General features: G+C 38.8%; 1 protein-coding gene across 7 annotated transcripts in view; it reads left to right on the top strand.

The window, feature by feature from the left end:
• PTPRK (protein tyrosine phosphatase receptor type K) overlaps positions 1 to 22,278 on the top strand; it is a 418,972-nt gene that overhangs the window by 138,535 nt on the left and 258,159 nt on the right. For all 7 annotated transcript variants that reach the window (XM_076333573.1, XM_076333568.1, XM_076333572.1 and 4 more), the window contains exon 3: positions 2,638 to 2,909. In XM_076333573.1, coding sequence (XP_076189688.1) covers positions 2,638 to 2,909 — 272 coding nt within the window. The remainder of the gene's footprint in view (positions 1 to 2,637; positions 2,910 to 22,278) is intronic.

Here is a 22,278-nt window from a genome sequence, read left to right as displayed (position 1 = left end):
AATCCAGTTGGCGGCTGGTCACGAGCAGTGTTCCCCAGGGCTCAGTTTTGGGGCCGGTCTTGTTCGCTGTCTTTATCGATGATCTGGATGAGGGGATTGAGTGCACCCTCACTAAGTTTGCAGATGACACCAAGTTGGGCGGGAGTGTTGATCTGCTGGAGGGTAGGAAGGCTCTGCAGAGGGACCTGGACAGGCTGGATTGATGGGCTGAGGCCAATTGTATGAGGTTCAACAAGGCCAAGTGCCGGGTCGTGCACTTCGGCCACAACAACCCCATGCAACGCTACAGGCTTGGGGAAGAGTGGCTGGAAAGCTGCCTGTCGGAAAAGGGCCTGGGGGTGTTGGTCGACAGCCGGCTGAACATGAGCCGGCAGTGTGCCCAGGCGGCCAAGAAGGCCAATGGCACCCTGGCCTGTATCGGAAATAGTGTGGCCAGCAGGAGTAGGGAAGTGATGGTGCCCCTGTACTCCGCACTGGTGAGGCCACACCTTGAATACTGTGTTCAGTTTTGGGCCCCTCACTACAAGAAGGACGTTGAGGTGCTGGAGCGTGTCCAGAGAAGGGCAACGAGGCTGGTGAGGGGTCTGGAGAACAAGTCTTCTGAGGAGCGGCTGAGGGAAGTGGGGTTGTTTAGCCTGGAGAAAAGGAGGCTGAGGGGAGACCTCATCGCTCTCTACAACTACCTGACAGGAGGTTGTAGCGAGGTGGGTGTTGGTCTCTTCTCCCAAGTAACAAGCGATAGGACGAGAGGAAATGGCCTCAAGTTGTGCCAGGGGAGGTTTAGATTGGACGTGAGGAAAAATTTCTTTACTGAAAGAGTGGTTAAACATTGGAATGTGCTGCCCAGGGAAGTGGTTGAGTCCCCATCCCTGGAGGTATTTAAAAGACGAGTAGATGAGGCACTTAGGGACATGGTTTAGTGGGCATGGTGGTGTTGGGTTGACGGTTGGACTCGATGATCTTGGAGGTTTTTTCCAACCTCAATGATTCTATGATTCTATGAATCCGATAATGGATTCTGCATATAATTCTAAATATTAACTGGGTGCTCATGTTACCTTATAGTAGAGTTTTCTTTAAAGCCTTTTTTTTAAGTTTGGTATTAAAAATCAAGATCCTGGTACTGTACTTTAATAATAGCTGCTTTCATTCTATCATATTGCTTTCTCTTTTGTTACAAATTTTTTTTAGCACAGAATATCTTTACAGGCCAGTAAATTAGTATGTCACACAGATGACTTAATCCGTATACATAAATCTTCATCTCCTGAGCACCAGCTTGTCAACAATTTTCAGAATGGTTAATACAACTGTTTAGGACATGTTAGAACACAATAGTTCCTTGTTGCATAAAAATCAAAGGACAAACTTCATGTACAGAATGGTAATAGTTTATACAAATATATACTTCAGAGAAGAATTTCCATCAATAAATGCTCATTCGTGTATATACTCTCAGAGCTTCTATGGGGCTACTCATTTGGCCAAGTGCTCACAAATCTATGATTTTTTAAACTTAGGCTAGTTTTTGAACTGTATTTTTGATGGATCTCATCTGAGCCTTCTTCAGCAGGAAGGGCTTCTTATTCTGGTGCTCTTTAGGTGTAGAAGTAGAAGCAAAATCTGTTAACATGAAGCTTGTGGAATCATTAAGCAGGAGGGGAGGTAAGTTCAGGTTAGGAAACTTTTCTGCGGCAGGGGTTCAGATTGTATACTGAGTTGGATTTTCTCACCTGGTTGTAATGTTTTGCCTGTCTCAGAAGCTTTGTTCTGTGGGGTTCATTCACTAGATAGTACCTGGTATGGAGTTCTTGCTCTTGAAGAAATGGGGGTGCTCTAGGGCTAGGATAGATGGTAGCCCTGTCTTTACTGTCCATTCTGCAGAACAACAGGACAAACTGTTTCAGCACTATGTCCTGTATAACCTGTTTAAACATCTGATTTCCTCTTTCTGCCTTTGTAGGTAGACAGGCTCAGCTTGTTCTGTCTTCTGTATACTTGTAAAATAAATTTACAAGTTGAGCTCTTTTCCAGCTATAGAAACTTCTGTTATCCCCTCAAATCCATTGGCGAACAGAGCAGCAAACCCAAATTTTCAGGACAGATGTGTCTAGGTGTCCTAAGTGAGCTATTTCTATTGCTAATGTATCTAAAATTCAAGTCTTGCCTCTTTTTCTGGGTAGAGAAAGGTGTGATAAAGGTGCACTGAGGAATGTGGACCTTATTATTCCATATTTTTCTTTTTCAGAAAACCTGTGGAGCAAGTTGAGAGAATTTTGGCCTCAGTGACCTCAGAATAATGATGATCCTTTGCTCCTCTCATTATTTTTATTCAGTCCGTCTGTGATCCTCTTTCCAATTATCTGATCCTAAAACAGGAGAGAGTAAGGTTTGTAGGTGAAAGCATCTAGATAGGTCCTCAGAGATATGTGATGTCTTCTGTAGATACTGCTTCAGTGATGTTTCTAGGCATTTTATACCTTGCTGGATTTCTTGCTACTTGAATTTTGAGATTTTGGGATAGGAAAACCTTTGCATTCCATCCTTTTTCACAGTTGAACAATCAGTTTCTTGACGTTTATCTTTTTCCTTACTACTGTTTTGTTTTGTTTTCTTTCCCACTCCCCCCTTCTTTAGGATCATATATGATAGTGATTTCTTCAGACCACGACCCTGGAGAAAAGACTCGACTCCAGCTTCCAACAATGAAAGAAAATGATACTCACTGCATCGACTTCAGCTACCTTCTGTACAGCAAGAACGGAGCAAACCCGGGCACTTTGAACATCCTGGTTAGGGTGAACAAAGGGCCGCTGGCTAATCCCATCTGGAACGTCACCAGCTCCACTGGCAAAGACTGGCTTCGAGCGGAGTTGGCTGTCAGCACTTTCTGGCCCAATGAGTATCAGGTAAGCCTGCAATAAATTCTCACCGCTTTATAACATTTATGGCGAGGTCCTATACAGTTTACGTTCATTTTGGTCTGTTCTGGTATTTTCCCAGTGTCCTTAAATAAAGTGTTCCATTCAGAATAAATAATTATTTGGGGATGGGTATTTTTTTTATAGGAGGTGATCGTTCAAAGTTATCTGTTATTCTATAATAGGAAAAAAATAAGCTGGAAACAAGCCTCATTAAAAGAAATGGTAAGGTTAAAGTCCAGGAACATCAAAAATTATAAACTCCCAGAAATAAATTGCCTGTGCAACTGTAATTTGTACCTGTCTTCCCTCCTCTTTTGGATATGCCTGTGTTACCGTGTCCAATTACGTGACCGTAAACTGTGGTTGTTTTCACATGACATTTGCTTCATTTGCTGTGCAGGCAGAATGGTGCTCACCTAATGAGCAGCTGCTCAGGATGTGTGTTGCTCCTGTTTGCTCGCTATGGGACAAAACCACCTGCAGTGTAGGGCTGTTGTTTAGAGAGAAAAATTGTCTTGTTATTACTAGATGCTGTTACTTGATTTGTTTGATTAACCTGAGAAAGTACCTGCAGCTGTTTTGCTCAGTGGGTATTTGATGTGAAGGATGAATCTGATACACAGGCATTTTTGTCCTGGCGTGTAGGAGGGGGAAGAGTTGGGTTAGATGCAGTCATCTGAGTTGTTACACCATGAGGTGTTATGTCATCGTTGTATGTAGTGCTTACAGACCTCTGTCTAAGGACACTTGAGGTCATTAGTGCTCTTGCAAACAGTTTGGATGTCCAGACTAGTTAACAAATGAAGCAAAGTGGCCACTTTATTAATGGTTTTCTTGAATAGTGGTATTGTAGGAATGTTTCTTAGAGTGCCTTTTCTAAAGTTCTTTGCAATTGCCCGCCATCAAAATAATCTCCATAAAAAACAAGCATCAGTGCAAGCAGCCTTACTTATAGGTAGAAACTGGTTGTAATTTACTATCATTTTATGTTTTTCTTCAGTTTTTGTTTCCCTGTTTTTAATATTTTTATTTATAAAGGAATTTAATCTATCAGTGACATTGAAACTGGGTGAAATTTGATTTTAAAGTTCTGAAACCTGGTTTCATAAAGCTTGGCTTCTGAGAAGGTGTTTTATTAACCCTTTTGCGTTGCTGAAAGTAGCTTTTGGTGTGCTTAAAAAACCAGGAGCCTTTTATAGCAGTATAGTAGTAATCAAGTATAGCAGTATTATATGCAGTAAATCAGGTTTCTGCTGACAGATGGCCAGGCTTGATAATGAGATTGGTGTTTGGGGCCTTATCTTAGCAACGTGGCCATTTTTCACTTACGTTACAGCCTTCACATTATCTCTCTATAGACTGTGCTTAAATTCATTCTTTCCCTTGCTCAGTTATCCAGCAGAATATTGAAATAACGTGTAACACAGTTTATTTTTACATTAAAAATAAGTCTGGAGTAGGACTGGACGACTGTTAATGCAACCTGCTGTGATTTGTGTACATCTTGCAGAATTGCTTTTATGAACAGGAGGGGAAATCTGCACGCTGTTTGTGCATGCCTGCTTGTTTGCACAACCAGGGTTGGTATTTGTGTGGTTTTAAGTGGTTCTTTGAGGTCTCAAAGTCAACATTGCTCTTCATTGGTTTTTTTTTGTTTTGTTTTGTTTTTTGGGTTTTTTTTTTTTTAGTGTTAGTTTTGAGTTGAGTTATTCTTTGGCATGGAAGTCCTTCCCCTGCCTTTTCTCATAGGAGTTCTTTGCTGTAGAGCTCTAGCTTGTGATTTTGGCACTTTGATCTACCTGTTGGTCCATGAGCTTAGCTAGCACTGAAGGGAAATATGCATTGATTTTTGTAATGTGATGGAAGAGGTTCTTTACTAAACTGGGAACTGGATCTCTGCCTGTACAAGCAAGGTCACTGCTAAAGATCACTGTGGAGCATAACTGTTTGCATGTACTTTGTTAATCAGGTCACCTTCATTGCCATTTCCTTCACTTTTAAGTGAGGGAAGAGAGTAGAGATTAGCAGGGGCTGAATAGCACAGGTTACGGTATAAGGAAGTCTCTTGTATGGTGACTTGGAAGTTAGCAGGATGGCTGTGTTAATAGTACTAATAAAGTGCTGCACCTAGGCTAATTAGCTCCTAAACAGCATTTCTGTGCTCTGCTGTGCTGGTTGAAGCTTTATTGCTTCCTGTTCAAAACTAGCACAGTGTTTTTGCATGTCACTGGTCAACAGTATAGATACAGCTTATGCATTTTTGGATTGACTTAACATTTCTTTTTACTTACAAGATAGATATATATATATATATATATATAAAAAATAATCCATTTACTTGCCTGTCTTTAAATATATTCTGTTGAGTGTTTAGTTGGTTGGTTTGCCTTTTTTTTTACTTATTTTCTGACAAAATACAGTACACTTCTAGAATAGCTTTACTGGATCAAGCTGAATTTTTGTTTAGTTTCGTATCCTGTCTCTGATAGCAGATAACAGTGGAAGCTTGTAGAAGAGTTCATGAACAGGACAAACTCATGGTCATACCTCCCCCAGAATACACTTCCAGCCTTGAGCCTATTTGTGGTTCAAGAACTTTGAGCTTAAGAACCAAAGTAGTGCCTTTCTTTACTTCTGTTAGTTCATGGGGGCTTTTTGCACTGGTTTAAGCTTCTAGTGTCTAAAGTATATATGACACGGAATTCTAATGTTAATTACACGTTAGGACCATTCCTGTGGGTTTCTCCAAGCATGGGGCCTGTAATTTCTCAGTTGTCATATTTTGCACTCGAGAAGTTTCAGCAGTCCTGTAATGATACGATCTGTCTTCTCTCTCCTGCTAGCAAGGCATCTGCATCTTCATCTTCTATTCTGTTTGTTTAACATGTGGATGAACTGTCGAGGAAAAGGGTTTGGTTAGAGAATCCCTTGGGATTGAGGATATGATTTGATTTTGGTCCTTGTTAGTTCTGGAATCTTTTTTTATCACTCTGTTGGAAATATGCCACTTTTGATCTGCCTAAAGTTTGCTTCAAAGGAAGAATATTTTGGGAGATTTGTTGTTTAAACTTTATAACTGTCTGGGAGTTTTGTTTCTCTATTGTCTATGTTGGTTACTACTGTAACTCATTAATTTATTTTAGTTAAGATGTTTATTCCTGTCTGGATGTGTTGTTTTGTCTAATACTTCTGTTCATTTCCCCAAGTTCTCTCCTGCTTTGCACAGTAGGAATTATCCAGCTGCTGAGGACTGTCTCTTCCTTTCTGCTTCTGTCACAGGCATTTTTCCACTTATCCCTTGCCAACTATGTCAACCTTTTTGAATATTTTGTGTGTGTGTGTTTGGGTTTTTTTTGTTTGTTTTTGCACACTGTCCCCCAAAAGTCCTTTGTTTCCTATTTTTTGTGTGTGTGTCCCCAGCAAATTCATTTTGCTCCCATTGGGTCACATCCTTGCTCGATCACATGTGAGGTCCACTTTGCAATGTGAACCATGGACTTTCCAGTTTTGGTTTTATATTACATCTCTCTGGTTTTTGTAACCTTTGATCAGGAACTGATAAAGAAACTCTTGTCCTGGAACCACGAATCTCAAACTTGAAAAAAAATTAATTACTTGGTTTCTTTATGGTTCTTTAAAACTTCATTATACAGTAATAGGGCTCTGTAGTTTAACAAAGAGGCTGGCTAGGATAGCTGCTTGATAGGAGTGATGGTTCCACTTGGAAGTATAGCTAGCAAACAAAAAAATACTGAACTACACCAAGCAGAAGTCCTTTTATCAGTTCAGGAAGACTAATGATACGTGACCATTTGAAAAAGTACAGGAAAACTCTAGAAAACCAAATAGTTTTCTTGCTGAATTGTGAATCCTGATTTGGATAATGAACCTGTTCTTTATTTTAATATTGATGATTTATAGGATTTATAAAAGTTTAAGTAGCTCAAAGATCTTGGAAGGTTATTTTCCTTTATGATCTTAAAAGGTCTTGAAACTGTAATAGAACTATTATGGGAGGATGGCAGGTTGATTGAAGATTCACTAATGGTGTGTACAGTTGGGCCATATGCCAGATAAGGTAGGAAACAGATTTCTTGTGAAATACCAGAATTTGTTGCCTTTTTGGATATCCGATAACTATTCTAAACTTGCAGACATGTGAGACTAAACCAGCTGCATGCAGAAAAGTTTGGGAAAGCAGGGAATTTTGATTTGTTCTAGTCAGTTGGCACAGGTAAGAAAGGAAAGCAACAAGTCAAATGTTAGTGGAAAGTACAGAAGTACATACAGCCTGTGTGAACTGCGTAGAACTGAGTCACAGGCCAACTTAAGAAAAAGAAACCCACCCTCCCAAACTCCCTCTTCCTATTTATAAGACAGATGTCCTTGATTCTATACGATCTCTAACCTTGAAGCACAATGTAGCATCCAGAAAATCCAAAGAAGCTCTTTAAAAAAAGAAAGCATTCCAAAGGACTGATATTTTAAAAGGATTTTATTTAAAATATAGTGGAATACAGAAAATGACTTAAAATAGTATCAAAGACATACTGGATGAATAAAACTCGGATGAATAAAATGAATAAAACAACTAGTGTAATTTTGTTGACTAAATAGATAATAATTGAATATAGAAAATGTTACATTTGAACATTTTAAGAAAAACTGATAAGCAGCCAGCCAGTTAATGTTGAAACTTGCTGTAAGTCTTGGATGTTGAATTGTGAGACAGTGAAAGTCTTGTTGTGGAAATCTCAGCATGAGCAAGAGTTAAGCGCCAGAGGAGTGGTCTGTAGCCATGTGTGAGAGACAGTGCTTCAATAGGATAAGTTTCTCTGGCCTAGAAAAAGACGCAATTCAGGGGAACATGATAAAGGTCTGCAAAACCATCGCTGGCATGAAGGGGAATCCTCTTCCAGTTCAAGATTGGGGGCCTTTTTGGTCTGGTGAGGGAACCAGACTGAAAAGATGCAGACGGAGGTGGGTCACACAGCAGGCTCTACACCTGTGGAAGTCTGTGTCGGAAGTAGCTGTTCTGGATGCCAGAGGAGTATGTAGGCTTAAGGAGACGGCTGGGCAAGTTCTTGAAAGAGAACTATTAGAAATCAGTAATTAGGCAAACAAGTCCAGTAAGTCTCGTGAGCTGAAAGTAGCTGGAGGAGCAGAGAACGTTTTGGGGGGCACAGGGAAGTGATGTGCATTCTTGCCCTGTTCGTACCTTTCCTTATGACCACTGTTAAAGACAAGATGTTGGGGTAAGTAGACCTTTGGCCTGAACTGCTAAGCCTTTGTTAAGTTTTGTACAAAGGGCAAAGGCCTCCCCCCCCCCCGCCCCGGCAAGTGGATGTGTACTTAATTTGTTTCCGTATTCCTAGGCAGACTAAACATAATTTTTATATTCTGTGGTTAGCTAAACCAGTCTGGTCATATTCTGTGAAAGTTTTTGTTCTGGATGTAGAAATGAAAACTAACTTCATCTGCCACTACCAGCCCTATGCCCATTTCTCTTGGCTCTTTTCCCCTTGTCATCTCCTTTCAATCTAACTTGGGGTAAGAGATATTTTTACACTTTTTAAAATTGGAATTTACAAATTAAGCCTTTTAAATTCCTCAAATTTCTAAGTATTCTTAGAAATACAGTATGAATTAGAACTTTTTTTGGTGGGTGGCTAGAATTTCATTCTAGCTGAGATACAAAAATTGTTTAGTAAAACGTGTAAGTAAAAGGTTGACTAGTATTATAATTAAAGAAAAATAGGTTAGTATTTCTTAAACTGAGACAGATAGCTTTTTTTTTTTTTTCCTTTCCCCCTCCTTAAACTTGGAACAGCTTGTGTTCGGCAGGTAGTATAAGTCACCAAAATGTTCCTTGTATTGGTGCATCATTCTTTAGCACTCCTTTTGTGGAATAACTCCTTTGAGAATACTTTGTGGCTTTTAAGAATTTATGGTGACTGTCCATAAACTATTTTGTTCCTAGTTCATTAATACACAACGAAATGGCTTATACAACTGTTTCTTTCTTCTTCCCTCTTTCCTCCATAGTTTTCATCAGTTAAAAGCACTTTTAACTGTCTCACGGCTTACCACTATCACTAATGATTGAAAATTGGACCCCTTTGGAAATATCTCCAAATAGGAATGATGTTGCTTTCTTGTCAGAAATGCTTTGTAAACCCCTAAGTGTTCTCCTGACTGTTACTTGCTAGACATCACTTTATAAAGAAAGTCTTTTGATTAAGTTTATTGAAGAGTTACTCAGAGAAATGCTTTTTTATAATGAACTTTCTTATTGCTTCTTCAAGACTTGTTAGTACAAACAAAACCATCTTTTTTTAACTGTTAGGATAAACACGAAAGTGTGCAAGTGTGTATCTGTCACATTTCTGTCTCATTTCTTCCAAGATGTTTATCAATTTGGTGAGGACAAAGCAAGATTAAGTTCCAGCAGAGTGATTACCAGCAACACTTTAATAATTCAGTTCTGTAGATCACAAAGCACTTGGAGCTCTCAAAGGACTTCTGCAAATACTGTCTCATTCCAGTCTTCAAACTGGAAAATCATAGTGCACAGAGTGAAAGTGAGCGTTGCCCAGACAAGCCCAGTCACGGCTGAGGTGCCAGCCTCCAGGCTTTCAGTCCCACTGTAGGTACTGGAGATTTCATGGAAGCTCTTTCTTTTTTCTTAGAAACGACAATGCTGGTTTTTACTGTTAGTTCAGGTCTGTGGCTTCATTTCAGCAGGGTATGTTCTGTAAGCTAGCCACAACGTGCATTTTTTCCATCCAGAGTTAGTTCATTTATGAGCACAGGAAGTTCCTGAGGGATAAGGGAATGATGGTGGTGGGAAAGCAAGTAAATATGCATGATATATGCTGTCATCCTCTTCCTGGTCTGTTGTGTTGTGTCTCCCCGCCCGCGTGCCCCCCCACACCCCCTTTTTTTTTTTTCTTCTTTTTTTCTTAAGATCTTTTACATTGTCATATGGAGATGTATATAATAGTTTTCCTAGCTTGGTGGATTTAATTTTTGTCAGCCTATTTTGGAGATACCTAATTTGTTTTGGGGTCTGCTACATTAAAAAAAGGCAAAAATGATAAATTAGTATCAAAGAATTTTTACAAATAAAAATAAGAGAGATTAGTGTTAATCAGGCAAAAACTGTCAGCCTTATCTAAGTCAGTGACCCAAACCATACTTCTCCATTGCAAGCAGAGATGGCTCTGCCTCCACAAAACACTGAGAACTCCATTCCAGCAGGGGAGGAGAAGAAATGACTTTGGGCGCCTTGGTTTTTACAGGCTAAGGAACTGGGGAGTCTGAGCAATCACTTATGTTGCTCTATCCTTAGTCCTGTGCTGAAGAAGAAATGAATTTGCAGAATTTGGAAGCTAAAGTGTTTGTATGTCTAAAAAGGAAATTTTAGCAATAATGTAGCTCTTCAGAAAATAACATACTTTTCTAAGTTTACTCCTTCCGTTTTCCTTGTTTATATTTTTCAATGCTGTCTTTCCACTGCTTTGTTTTCTGTTATATTACAGTCTGTTAGTAGCTTGCTTTTGTTGTCCCGTGTTCTGGGTTTCCTTTGCTAAATGTATGATCTGAACTTAAAACTAGGGTAGAAGTGTCATACTTGAAGCACTGGAGTATTGTAAGAAACCGTGTGGCTATACATACAAGACGTTCAATTCTCTTTCCATCGAATAACATAGTGTCAATGAAGCTGATGAGCATTTTGACTTTTTTCACTATTCCCTGCAAGATAGTGGATATCTTCAGGGCAAGATGATGAAAATTTAGTAGATGCTTGGCATTTCCAAAGGCAATGAAAGATTTGGAGGTTAATGTGCTGTATGACTCCATGTTATAAATTATCTTTAATTACCTAAAAGTCTCGGGTGGAAAACTGACTGGCTGTAAACTCATGAAGACTTACTTTGAGATAAATATGTAATATTTTTAGCCAGTGCTTAATTTCTGATGAAATATGTGTGACTTTAACCTCAGCACTCTTCCAGGAAACATCAGCAAGGTGGTATGCAAATTTTATATTAACCTTGATTACCAAGATTATGAAAAGCCTGTAGCATTCCCCTCCCCATCATACAGCAGCCATTGTCAGGCAGTGAAGTGGAAAACACAGTATTGCTAATCAGCCACCTCGGAGTGCCTGATTCAATTTTTCAGAAATACAAGATTGACTTAAATCATGGTGTGTAAATAAAGAAGTTCTGGATGGTTCCTTTTGTCAAGATTTTTCTTTTTTAGGATTTTTGTCTATAGTTGGAAAGCATAATTACTTGTTATGTAAGAAGCTCAGATTTTGTTATATTTTTGTCAGCTTCTGCAAGATCCCGTCCCTTTCTAAGAATAATTCTGAATATCATGCTATCAAGGAGCTGCAATGATATACTCTTCCACTCGGCTCTTCTTAAAATATGTTTTTATTCACATGAAAAGTGAAATGAGTGAAAGAGGGTTATGGCAGAAATCAGTGATATATGCTTGAAGTAGATGGTTAAAGGAAAGCAGAAATTGGTAATACTTTATTTCATTATACAGGTTCTGAAAAGATTGAGCAATGAATTGTGCTCTGCTAGGGGTTTCCAGACTACCCCTAAGTGAAAGTAAATAAAAGAAAAAGTATAATAGTGCAGTATTGAATCATGATCAAAAAGTTCACTATAATCTCTGCAATTCAGAAATAGGAAACCAATCAACTTCCAAATTTATGGGCCTTGAAGAGTCAGGGACTTTGACTTAAACATCTGAACTCATCAATTCATCACTGATAAGATGTATTGTTAGGTAATTTTTGCTGTGAAGCATTGTATGCTTCTAGATGTCTGGATTTTCCCTACCTTCCCCCCTGCCCTCCAATGCCTATGTTGGGAAAAAGAAATAATACTTCGAATTACGCAGCCTTTTGTCCTTTCTTGCATGTTATTATTTAGGGCAAGATGAAATGCTCTAGAAGATTTTTTTTTTTTTGAGTCTGTGCACATCATGCTACAATATGTTGGTTGGTTTTGGTGGTTTTTTTTTTTAATATTTTCTCTTTTTCTAATGCTAAATGGTGAACAAGCCCGAGGCTTGGAGTAAAGTCAAAAGGTTTTCTTCATCCAGAGTAGTATGTAATAGGAATCCCATGTTGACTGGTGATACGATCTCCTCATAGGGAAATAAATGCCTCATATCTTTATAATTCTCTCTACCCTGTATGTACTTTTCTTTAGTTTAGAGTTTGTTTGAGGTATGTTGAAAAATCAACTGAGGTGGTTGCTCTGAAGGAAAAAAATATTCAAAGGGAAGATGTGTATTAATTACTTTGCACTAGGATCACATTCTGATCGAATATACAAGGTCCGTGTATTTAAACAAGCAAACAAACAAACCAGTATTTGTTGAATTTTCCCCTTTGCCCAAAAGATACTACAAAGCATTTTAAAGACACCCCCACCCTCCTATATATAGGGGTATAATTTACTTCACTCTGGCAGGAGGGGGCAAGGAGGGTGGGCATCCCTGCTAATGCGGAGCAGAGGAATTCATGGGGTTGTGGTGGTGTCACTTTACTGTCCTGCTGCAGTGTGACGATCATTGTCTTTACCAGGGGTAGTGGTGTGTGCCTGTTTGGTGCCTATGTGAGTTGTTTCTTACCTTTAGAAATTTTGTAACATCAATTTTTTTTGTTTGGTTGGTTTTGATTATTTGTTGGTTGGTTTTTTTAAGTCTTGAGTGATCAACTCTGTGGCTTGGATAACAAAATTGACAATTACGGCAGAATGTAGTCTTCGCTATGCTTGCCAGGCAATGAATTTATCTCACAGGTTGTGCATTCTTCAGTAGGTGTTGTCTGTTGGAAGAAAATAGCTTGTCAATTCTTTTTTTTTTTTTTTTTAACATACCAAATTTTTTTTTATTATTTATTATTATTGTGCTGCATGCGGTGACTGAAATTTCAGTGCTGCAGGTTTTTAGTTCTTCAAATATAGGAGACATACATCTGTCACCTGGAGGTAGTAGACGCTTCCTGCTATTTATGGAATGAAATAATTTACAAGCAAAGAAAGCATATTTGTTCAATTTGAATGATTTTATTATAAACCTCTAAAAAAAATAATCCTATAATGTCAGCCTTCACAGTGCACTTCTGAAGTTCTGGAAGAGGAATCAAATATTAGGGATTTTGTGGTGGCACTCAAGTGGTGGTGGTCTTGAGCTGTAAGACAGAACAAGAAAAGAAGCAATAGAAGAGAGAGAAAGGAATGAGTGAGAATATCGTATCTTCCAGCTGCTAAACATCAGCAGCAAAATACTTTATATCTAGTGTGTGTGGCAACTGATTGCTGCCCTTTGGGCATGTGTTATGCTCATGTCATGTAACATTGGTAGGTTTGATCATTAGTTGACTTGGTTGGACCTGATTAATTTCAAAATTTGTGGTTGACTGGTTAACTTGAAAATTGGATTTCATCTGAAAATGCAAAAAAACCCCAAACCCCAACCCTCACAAAAACTAAAGTCCACTAACTTTGTGGACTTTAAGGCAGGAATGGAGACAGATAATCTTTCTTTTCTCTGATTTTTTTTTCTTTCTTTCTTTTTGTGAATTTAAAGGCAGAGACACATGCTCACGTGCTCGCCCTCTCATGTGTGAGTGAACCCCTGTTTCTCACCCCCATCTTCTCTACCATGCTTAGGTGATTACTGTAAACTTTCTAGCCTTCACAAAATGGATTAAGAAACAGTTGCAACCTGTGTAAGTCTGTCTCCCCACCCCCCCCCGCCCCTTTTTTCTCTTTTGAGTTGTGCTACCTTTTGTATCGAATATAAGTGCACCCTTGTGTGTCTGTGTTGCTGATTGGTTCACTCTCTTTTAGAGGTTTTGTAGTTAAAAAAAAAAAAAAAAAAAGAATCAATTTCAGCTAGTGATGTGCCTGAATTGCCATGTTGAACTTTGATGAACTGAACTTTGGCATTTCTCTAATTCTGGTTCATTACAGTGCAGCCACTGGGCCACGTGTCTGGAGAGGAAGCCAAGGAGCAGCGAGGTCCTCTCGTAATCTTGGACTTGCCTTCAGAAGGGCAGGGGGGACGACAGCACTGTGGTCCTCGCTTCCCTCTCCTGCTGCACCCATGGTTGCAGGCAAGAGGGCTGCGACACTGGTTCTCCCTCTGTCACCGGCCCTTTCCCAGGCTTCCCAGCTTGCTGTCCTTGGAAAGGGTCTAGGGGAGGTCGGTGTCGGTCTTCCCTCTGCACTGGCACAGGTCCCTTCCCTGCTGTGTAATCGCAGGCTTCCAGTGTGATATTTGGCCTTCTCCTTTGGCGGAGTGAATATGTGCTGCCCTTTACGCTATGCTTGTACTTGTGAAAAACGCACAAACCCAAAGAACATAGTGTTTCTTAAAAATAAATAAAACGATAATTAATAATAATGAATAATAATACCACCAGCAAAATAAACCCACTTCCCTTTTTCCATAATGGTAAGCCGAGGGGACGACAAGTTCCTGTTACCATGTTTCCAGTGTTTTTTAATGTAAATCTTAAAAGTGGGGTAACAATCTGTTGTTTGACTTTCTGCTGCTCTTAAGGAGAGAAGAATGAGCCTACCACGTTGAACAAATTTCTCTCCTATGTGAACTGAATTATTAAGCAATTCTGTAATGTACTGAAAACTATGATAAATTATCAATGTGGTGATGTGTTTTTTTGATACAGGTCAAAATATCAAGCAGCTTGCAATGCTTTGCAGTCAAATTTGCAGGTTACAAAAGAATATTTTCTGTCATAGATCTTGACAGGAGACCAGTTGGTTTTTTGTGCAACTTAACATAGAAATCGCAGAACAAAGCTGGAATTTGCTTGGTTGGCATGTTTCTATTTTAACCAAAAACGGCAAACACCAAATGTGATGATGGGTGTACATGTGATGGGGTTTGTGTGTATATCAGCATGTATTTGCATGTGCCTAGGGTGACTTTTTTTTTGTTTTGCTTTTGTTTTTATAAGGATAAAAATGAACCCTAAAGTAAAGCATCATCTTTGGTCCTGGATGTACTTATGAGATCTTAACACCATATATATTTGAACAATGAAAGGGAATACAGTTTAACAGGAGCTGTCTGGTTTTCCATAAAGAGCTGGAACATCAGATACATTTATGTTGATAGCATTGAATTCAGTCTGAATTACGTCGCTCAAGTGTTGATTTATTACTAATTTGTCCAAAGTATAACATGCAGCATAACCAGTATTTTTCAAAAAGCTATGTGAGTAGTTTCAGTTTTATGTTTGTCTTGATTCAGAAATCCTAGTGAAGTAGAACATGGCATGCATTTTAATATATTACTTGTTTACATATGTTAGATAAATATTGGATAGTGCGTTGAAACAGAAAAATGTGTTAAGTGGGTATTTTGTCACAACAAAACAGTTAAACTAGACACATACGCTTTCTTTGGCTGTAGCTTTACAGAACCATCACTTGGTTTCAATATATTTGATAGAAGAACTGCCCCCCAAATTAAAAAGGGCTTGTTTGGTTTTTTTCTTTTTCAAAATTGTAACAGTAGTGGTAAGATAGTACTGAAAAATCTGCATGCTTCAGGACCTTGTTGACTGTGGTCAGATCTGTAATGGGGAAGTCTGCTGAAATACAGATGTCTTCATGTTTCTACTTTTCAAGTTAGAGAGCATTTTATTTTGAGCATATGTATGTCTTGCTTATTCTCAAAAAGGAGTGGCAGGATCAGTAGTACAGGCAATAAGCTTAGTTTCTTTTTCTGTGACCCTGAAAATGTCAGTGTAATCCAGGTACAGGTATTCTGAATAACCACATAGAGGGTTATAATTTTACTCAAAAGTAAAGTCATAACAAAGGTAAGTAATTTTCTTTTCCAGCTTAATTAGATTGTTAATTAAATTGGGAAAACTAGCTTGTCCTTTTTTAAATCCATAGTAATTTTGCTACAGTCAGTCTACTGTAGTGTAAAAACTGGTTCTGTAAGTGCTGTGTATGGCTGAGCCTGCAGAGCAGTTTCCCTGCTACAGAACACTTTCAACGCCAAGTCTGTGGAAACCACCTTGGTAGCTTCACTTAACAGGCAAGATTTGGCTAATGCATTCCAAATCCTTATACTTTCATAACAATCTTTTCTGTTAAGTTTGACGAAAAAATACTTTGGGTTGGGCCAGGATGGCGGCAAAGCACAGCACATGAAAAATAATTTAAATGTGTCATTTTGCAAATGCTGCCTCTTTCCCTCTGTGCTCTTTGGCTTCCTCCCTGAGCAGGTTCTTGCTATATCGGGGGGGGGGGGTGTCAAAAAAACCCAATAATAATTAAAAACTAAAAAATTGCAAGCCCTCCAAAACAAAGCCTAACCAAACCACACAGCAAAAATAAAGTCTTTGCATGTGAGGCTGGTGAGTTGCCTAGGGTCACTGAAGAGTGTGACGCTTTCCCGCATGGGTGTGGGAGAGCGGGCAGCGTTATGTAGACTGAGGCAACGGGGGAAGCGAGGGAGCGGTTTGGGGACCAGGAGGCTCTGGCATGTTTTCGCCCACAGGTCAGCGGGGTGCTGCCTTTGATGCTGTGACCTGCCCTTGCTTAACCAGGGCTGCGGCAAAACTACATGGGACTTGTAACTTGACGCTGCACTATTGATTTGTGGGGAAACAAAAGGCTTTATTTCCATTTAAGATTTGGGAGGTTGTTTTCTCAGGGGTGGTTGGTAGAAATGCTTGCACTAGTGCTGTTTCAAGGTTTGGCTTTACTTTACTTTAGGCAGGTCTCCACCTTTCATGTTCGGGCAGGGAATTTTCTGAACCTGTAACAAATGCAAACTGCTGTAGGGCCTTTTTCTCGGAAGTCTGCAGGAGGATGTGGAAGGGGTGAATCGCAGGGAAGGCTCCAATTGCAAGCATCAGCAGAGCACAAGCTGCTGGAGCAGTCACCACCAGAAGGTAAAGGTGAGGAGGACGATGGAAAGTTGTCACCTCAGCTGCAACTTCCCGGAGCTGGGACATCAGTAACAGGCAACAAATCTTTCTGGAGGCATTATTTAATGGCCAGTTAAATTGCCTCTGGAGCACTGATGGCCACAAGAAGTGAATGCATGACTATTTCTAGGGAGAATTTATTTTTGGCAGAAATTGTTAGTGATTTGATATTTGCATTCAGAAAATATATGTTAAAATGAGAGTAGGATCTGCTTCCTTAAGTGTAGTCAACGTGTTTAGTGTGTGTGTTTGCCTAAAATATGAATTTGTGATTAATGTTTTGGGTTTTTTTACACCATAACAAAAAATCAAGTATAGTTTTCATAAAAATGGAAAAACAGGTCAATTTCAAACTATAGAAACTGGGAAGCTTAATAATTTGAATATTGTTTGGTAGAGTCGATTTATTCCAGAGAGAGAACAGAGCCAGATACTTCATGCCTCCAAAGATCATGTAGGGGAGGTATGCAGCTGCGAATGGAACTTGTCTGTGTAGAAGCCCTAAGCTGAAATGATTTTTTTTTTTCTTCCCTAGCACTTCTCTGAAAGTGCTAGATGAAACTAAAGTTGAACATCTGAAAAATGATCCAAGAAAACTTATCATGCATTGAAGCTGGACTTCTGATTTTCCATTGGTATCACTCATATAGTTTAAAATCAGATTAGTTTATTGAAGAAAATTACAGTTTGTGTTCAAGTGTGGCTTCATTTGACTGTTTCACTTTTATTAGTTCAATTACTGTAATTTTAAATGTAGTAAATTTTCATGGTGTACAAAAGGAGCCTTATAGCAGATCTTAATTGCTTTTCTAAATTCTTTGGTTTCTTATAAATATTGTGATTCTAGTTGATAAGTAATTTTTACCTATGTTATTTAATGTTGAGGTTTTTACAGGTATTTCCTCCTTTAGTTTCACGGTGATGATATTTAAGATACAATTAAAGTTTACAATTTAGAGCTGTAGGAGCTGTTTTATCTCTGCTCTAATATAGTTACAAAATAAAGTTGGCTGTGTAGAGAATAGAAATAAAATTCCGTTGCAAAACTGATACAGATTGCCTGCAGAAATATACTAAGCATTCAGGAAAGAAAGTTTTGTAGAATTTTTTGTGTACAATATTTTCAAATAAATCATGAAGAAAGGGTGCTGAATGAGTCTGTAGTCTAGAGGATGCTGTTCTGGTGTAAAATTTTTCAGGAGGGGATTGATACTCTTCTGACATTCTCCAGGGAGAATTTTCACACACCCAATTTAAAATAAAGCTAGGATCTGTGGGTTTTATTAGTAAAAGCAGGTGTGGTTATTAGTGGGCTTTAATATGTTTTCACTTGTTGTTGTTTCTTTTGCTAGCTAATGTACTTCAGCTTTGATTTTCTTAGTATTAGGAAGTATCAAGTGGCTGCCATTGAATGCAAGTTCCCACATAGCAGTGGGAATAGTATTTCCTATTTACTTACTTTTATTGGCATGGCAGGTAGCAGTAATTAAAGGCAACTTTAAAGATGGTGTTTTAGTTTCTCTTTCAGGTTTTCTTCCCCAAGCCAATTAAAATGGAAAATACCCCCTCCCCTCCATCCCCCTATTGTGAGTTGCTGTTATCTCTTCTCTTGCGCCGTGCTCGGTGGTAGATTCGTAGGCAGCATGAGACACCTCTTCTGCCAAATTATGGAAGATTCGAACTTCTGACCACTTTCTTCTACCTTGTCTTCCTTGTCACCATCTACCTAATTTGCAAATTCATCACCCGTATTACAGCGTTCAGTATTTTAGTTTTACAAATGAATCTTTGCCATTTTTCTCAAAGGAGTAATTTGTTCCTTCAGACCTTTTTCCATTCCTGTAAACAAGCTGTTGGTATTGTGCTCGTTGTAAGCTGTCTTTTCTAAGAATGGTTGATATTGAGCCAATATGCTACTGCTGGTGCAGACCAAGGAAAACAGTGGTCCTGAAAAGAAGTAACAGCAACTCAGTTTGAACAGGAATTGGTCTGTCTCTTCTGGTTAGCTGCAGCATCCCAGGATATGCATTTCTTGAAGTGAAATGTAAACTGGTTTTAAGAAGTGGTCCTTGATAGCTGTTTCAGATATTTTGCGCACCATTAATCTTTGTCGTGTCTTGCAGGCATGTATCCATCACTGAAATCAGCCCTTTTACGAGTGTTTGGTAACATAGATTCAGTATCAACATGTGTCACTGCAGCAGCACTAGGTTGTCAGAAAAGAGGATGAGGTCTGTTAAGTGAGCAGGATACTCTAAAGTTAAAGATTATTTGTGTGGGGTGTGTTAATGTTGGTCTGTAGGTACCTTCCCAGTGAAATCAAACCTGACAACTTGGGTGTATGTAAATCCAAGTCAGGAATAAATTGCCATCAGAATAGAGTACAGCATGACCACTGACAGACAACTACAGTCTTACAATGGAATTGCAAGTTCAAGAAGTCCCCGAAGTCTGCTGTGCTAACCACGTTCAGCCTCTCACGTTCAAGTTCGTAGCGCAGTCAGCAGTTCCAGTTTGCTTAGCGTCACAGTGGAGACAGAGACACGGTCCATGCTATGCATCTTAGTCCACTAAAGGACTCAAATACAGGTGCAGTGAGCGCAATGCACAGCTGGAGAATAAAGGGATAATACTACGGCAACCTGCATGCTGAAGATTTTTGATAGACGCGGTGTTAACTTAGCATGCATTTTCAGACAGTAAACAATGAGAATTAATAAGAGATTTTACTTGAAAATAACACGATGAGTATATTTTGTATATTCAGCTGCTGGAGTCCATGGAACAAAGCTAGTAACTGCCATATGTAATGTCAGTTAGCAGCTCCGAGGCTTAACTTTTTTTTGGTGTCTTTAGTGGTTGTTTCTAATACAAGAATTAAAAAAAAAAAAATTCAATGATATTTGTTTGTATTAATCTACTACTGTAATTTCCCCAATTATGAACACTGGAGATTAACTTAATTCACATTTAGCAGGTATATGCTTTAAACTACTACGTCGTCTGGTATTCTTACGTGCCTTTTGAACATACTCATGTTAAAAATAGTCTCCCAGTTCAGATAGGGTTTTTCTGGACTGCTTTCAGGAGAAGCTGACTTACGAGTCAGGGCCGTATTGACTTGCTTCTACCCAGGATGAGTCTACCTCAGCAGTGCCCTGTGTGTTGTGGGTTTTGTTGTTGTTCTTGCTGAACAGCAATTTCAGGAGAAAACTGAAAAATTTTTACAAGGCTGCAATTGCCATCTTTCAGCTTAAAATCACTTCCACCAGAAAGAAAAGATGATTACTCCCAGGGTATAGTTAGAGGTAGTGTACTATCATGTCATCTTAGTTCAGATTATTTTCACTTATTCAAGAGGCCAAGGCAGGAAGGATCCGAGATGACAGTGGTGCTAAACTGAGCTCATCGAAGCTGCGAAGGTTTTACAGTTTGTCTGCCAAAGAGGCAGCTGAACTATAGCGAAAAAGCAATTACTTTTCTCAAGATAAAAGAACCTTTTGATAGAGATGTGATTTTTTTTTTTTAGTATGTTTAATCCAACTTCCTAAATTAATATGAAACATAACCGTAAAAAGGTTCTGTATCTGTCAATGTAGCTACACTTTAGACATGTAATTTCTTCTTCTCCCTCCGATTTCTGAAGGACAAGGCCGTGCTGGCAGATTCTGCATTGTGTAGGTAGTGGTGAGCACATAAGTAGACCCCATTATTATATTATTATATTTATTTATTATATATTATTATATTTAGTTATTCATAAGCACCTGCTATTGAATAGTTCTTTATTTGGGTATTCTTATTTCAAAATATATTTCTGTGCACTCTTAACTACTGGTTCTGTAAGAATGCCCTCACCTTGGACTTGTTCGTGAACAGCTGTACTGAGTAACTGCATGTAGACAAGACTGTAATCTTTCCTGATGAGTATAAATACATATTTGTCCAAGTAGCTGAAGCTGTTAACAGATGGCAGATGGAAGTAAAAACATACTGTGTGCACTGCTCCTTCTTTCTGCATTCTTCCCTCCTCCTCTATTTGGGGAAACCAGAGGGAGAATTATCCTGTGTTCTTGAAAAGTGGATGTAACTGCTCTGCCAATGAGCTTTCAAACACTCCTCTTCCAACAAAAGAGTTTTAATGTTCTCATGCCTTTGCAGAGTTGGAAAATGTTAAGTAACGGTTCTGAGAAAAACATCATAGCAACTCCTTGTCATCTGTTTAGAGCAGAACATAGATATTTGCAAGACAGAATGTCAATCAGGATTTGAAGTGATTTTTTTTTTTTTTGTCCATTTGAATAGAGAAGTACTTAGTTCTGCTGATGTTATAAAGATCTTAAAATACTTAACTTACTGTGCAGAACAGTGATTTTTAAACAATTTTGAGGGAGTTACGGAATCTTGAACCCCTAATTATTTTTGTAAGGAGATGAGGGAAAATGTCCTTGAAGCATATTGAGCAATATACCTCCTCCTTAGTTACTCTGCCCGAAGGGTCATTTTTCTGTACGTTGCAGCAATTGAATGAAATCCTCTACAATTTTGGAAGCTTGCTTGCTTTTTTTTTTTTAAAAACATCTGTCCCAGCAAAGAACTAGGGAATTTTTTTTTGTTTTCGAAGTATATCTAAGGCCATTGGTCATTTGGAAGTATAAGTGCTTCTTTTTTGATAAGAAATGTTTGGGAGGGATTGAGTGTGACAGTAATTTGAAAGGACAAATACTTCTGATGTTTATTGCCATCTTGTTAGTGTGAGCTGCAGTTACTCTTAAGCAACTTGCATAGGGTTAGCTGTTAGATGTGAGGTTTGGGAACCCTGTAGCTTCCAAGTAGTTTTTAGTTTTCTATTTCACTGGGGATTTGTTTGCTTTTTCTGAAGTGTTTCAGTTTTATATTATCTTATTATTCTCTCCCCATGATAACTCTTTTTTTCATTTGAAGTTAGGGTTAACGGTGGATTTAGTATACGATACTGGATAAAAATGGTAGGAAGCATTCAGTGATTTCTCTGCTCAGCTTTTTGCCTGAATTACAGCACATCTTCAGAGAAGTAACTCTTTATTTTTTCCATTGGAAGACTTCATTCACACACTTTGCGCATCTAAAGAGCAGGAAACCTTGTGGGTAGGACCTACAGGAGAGCAGTACAGACGGATTAAAACTGTCAGAAGACTGATGTTTGGAAATTCCAGGAACTGCAGTTTGAACTGGAGACAATAAAATAACTTACTTCACTTACTGAAGGAGTAGGAACACCCTTGGGGCATGGTTGTAAAATGAGGCAGTCAAGCCTGCCTACAGATTCATGCGAATTTATGAACGTGTTCCCCTCCCCACCATCCC

Source organism: Aptenodytes patagonicus, chromosome 3, assembly GCF_965638725.1.
Source record: "Aptenodytes patagonicus chromosome 3, bAptPat1.pri.cur, whole genome shotgun sequence".
NCBI lineage: Eukaryota > Metazoa > Chordata > Aves > Sphenisciformes > Spheniscidae > Aptenodytes > Aptenodytes patagonicus.
Note: the sequence above shows the minus strand (reverse complement) of the source record. Positions and strands in the feature narration are given on the sequence as shown.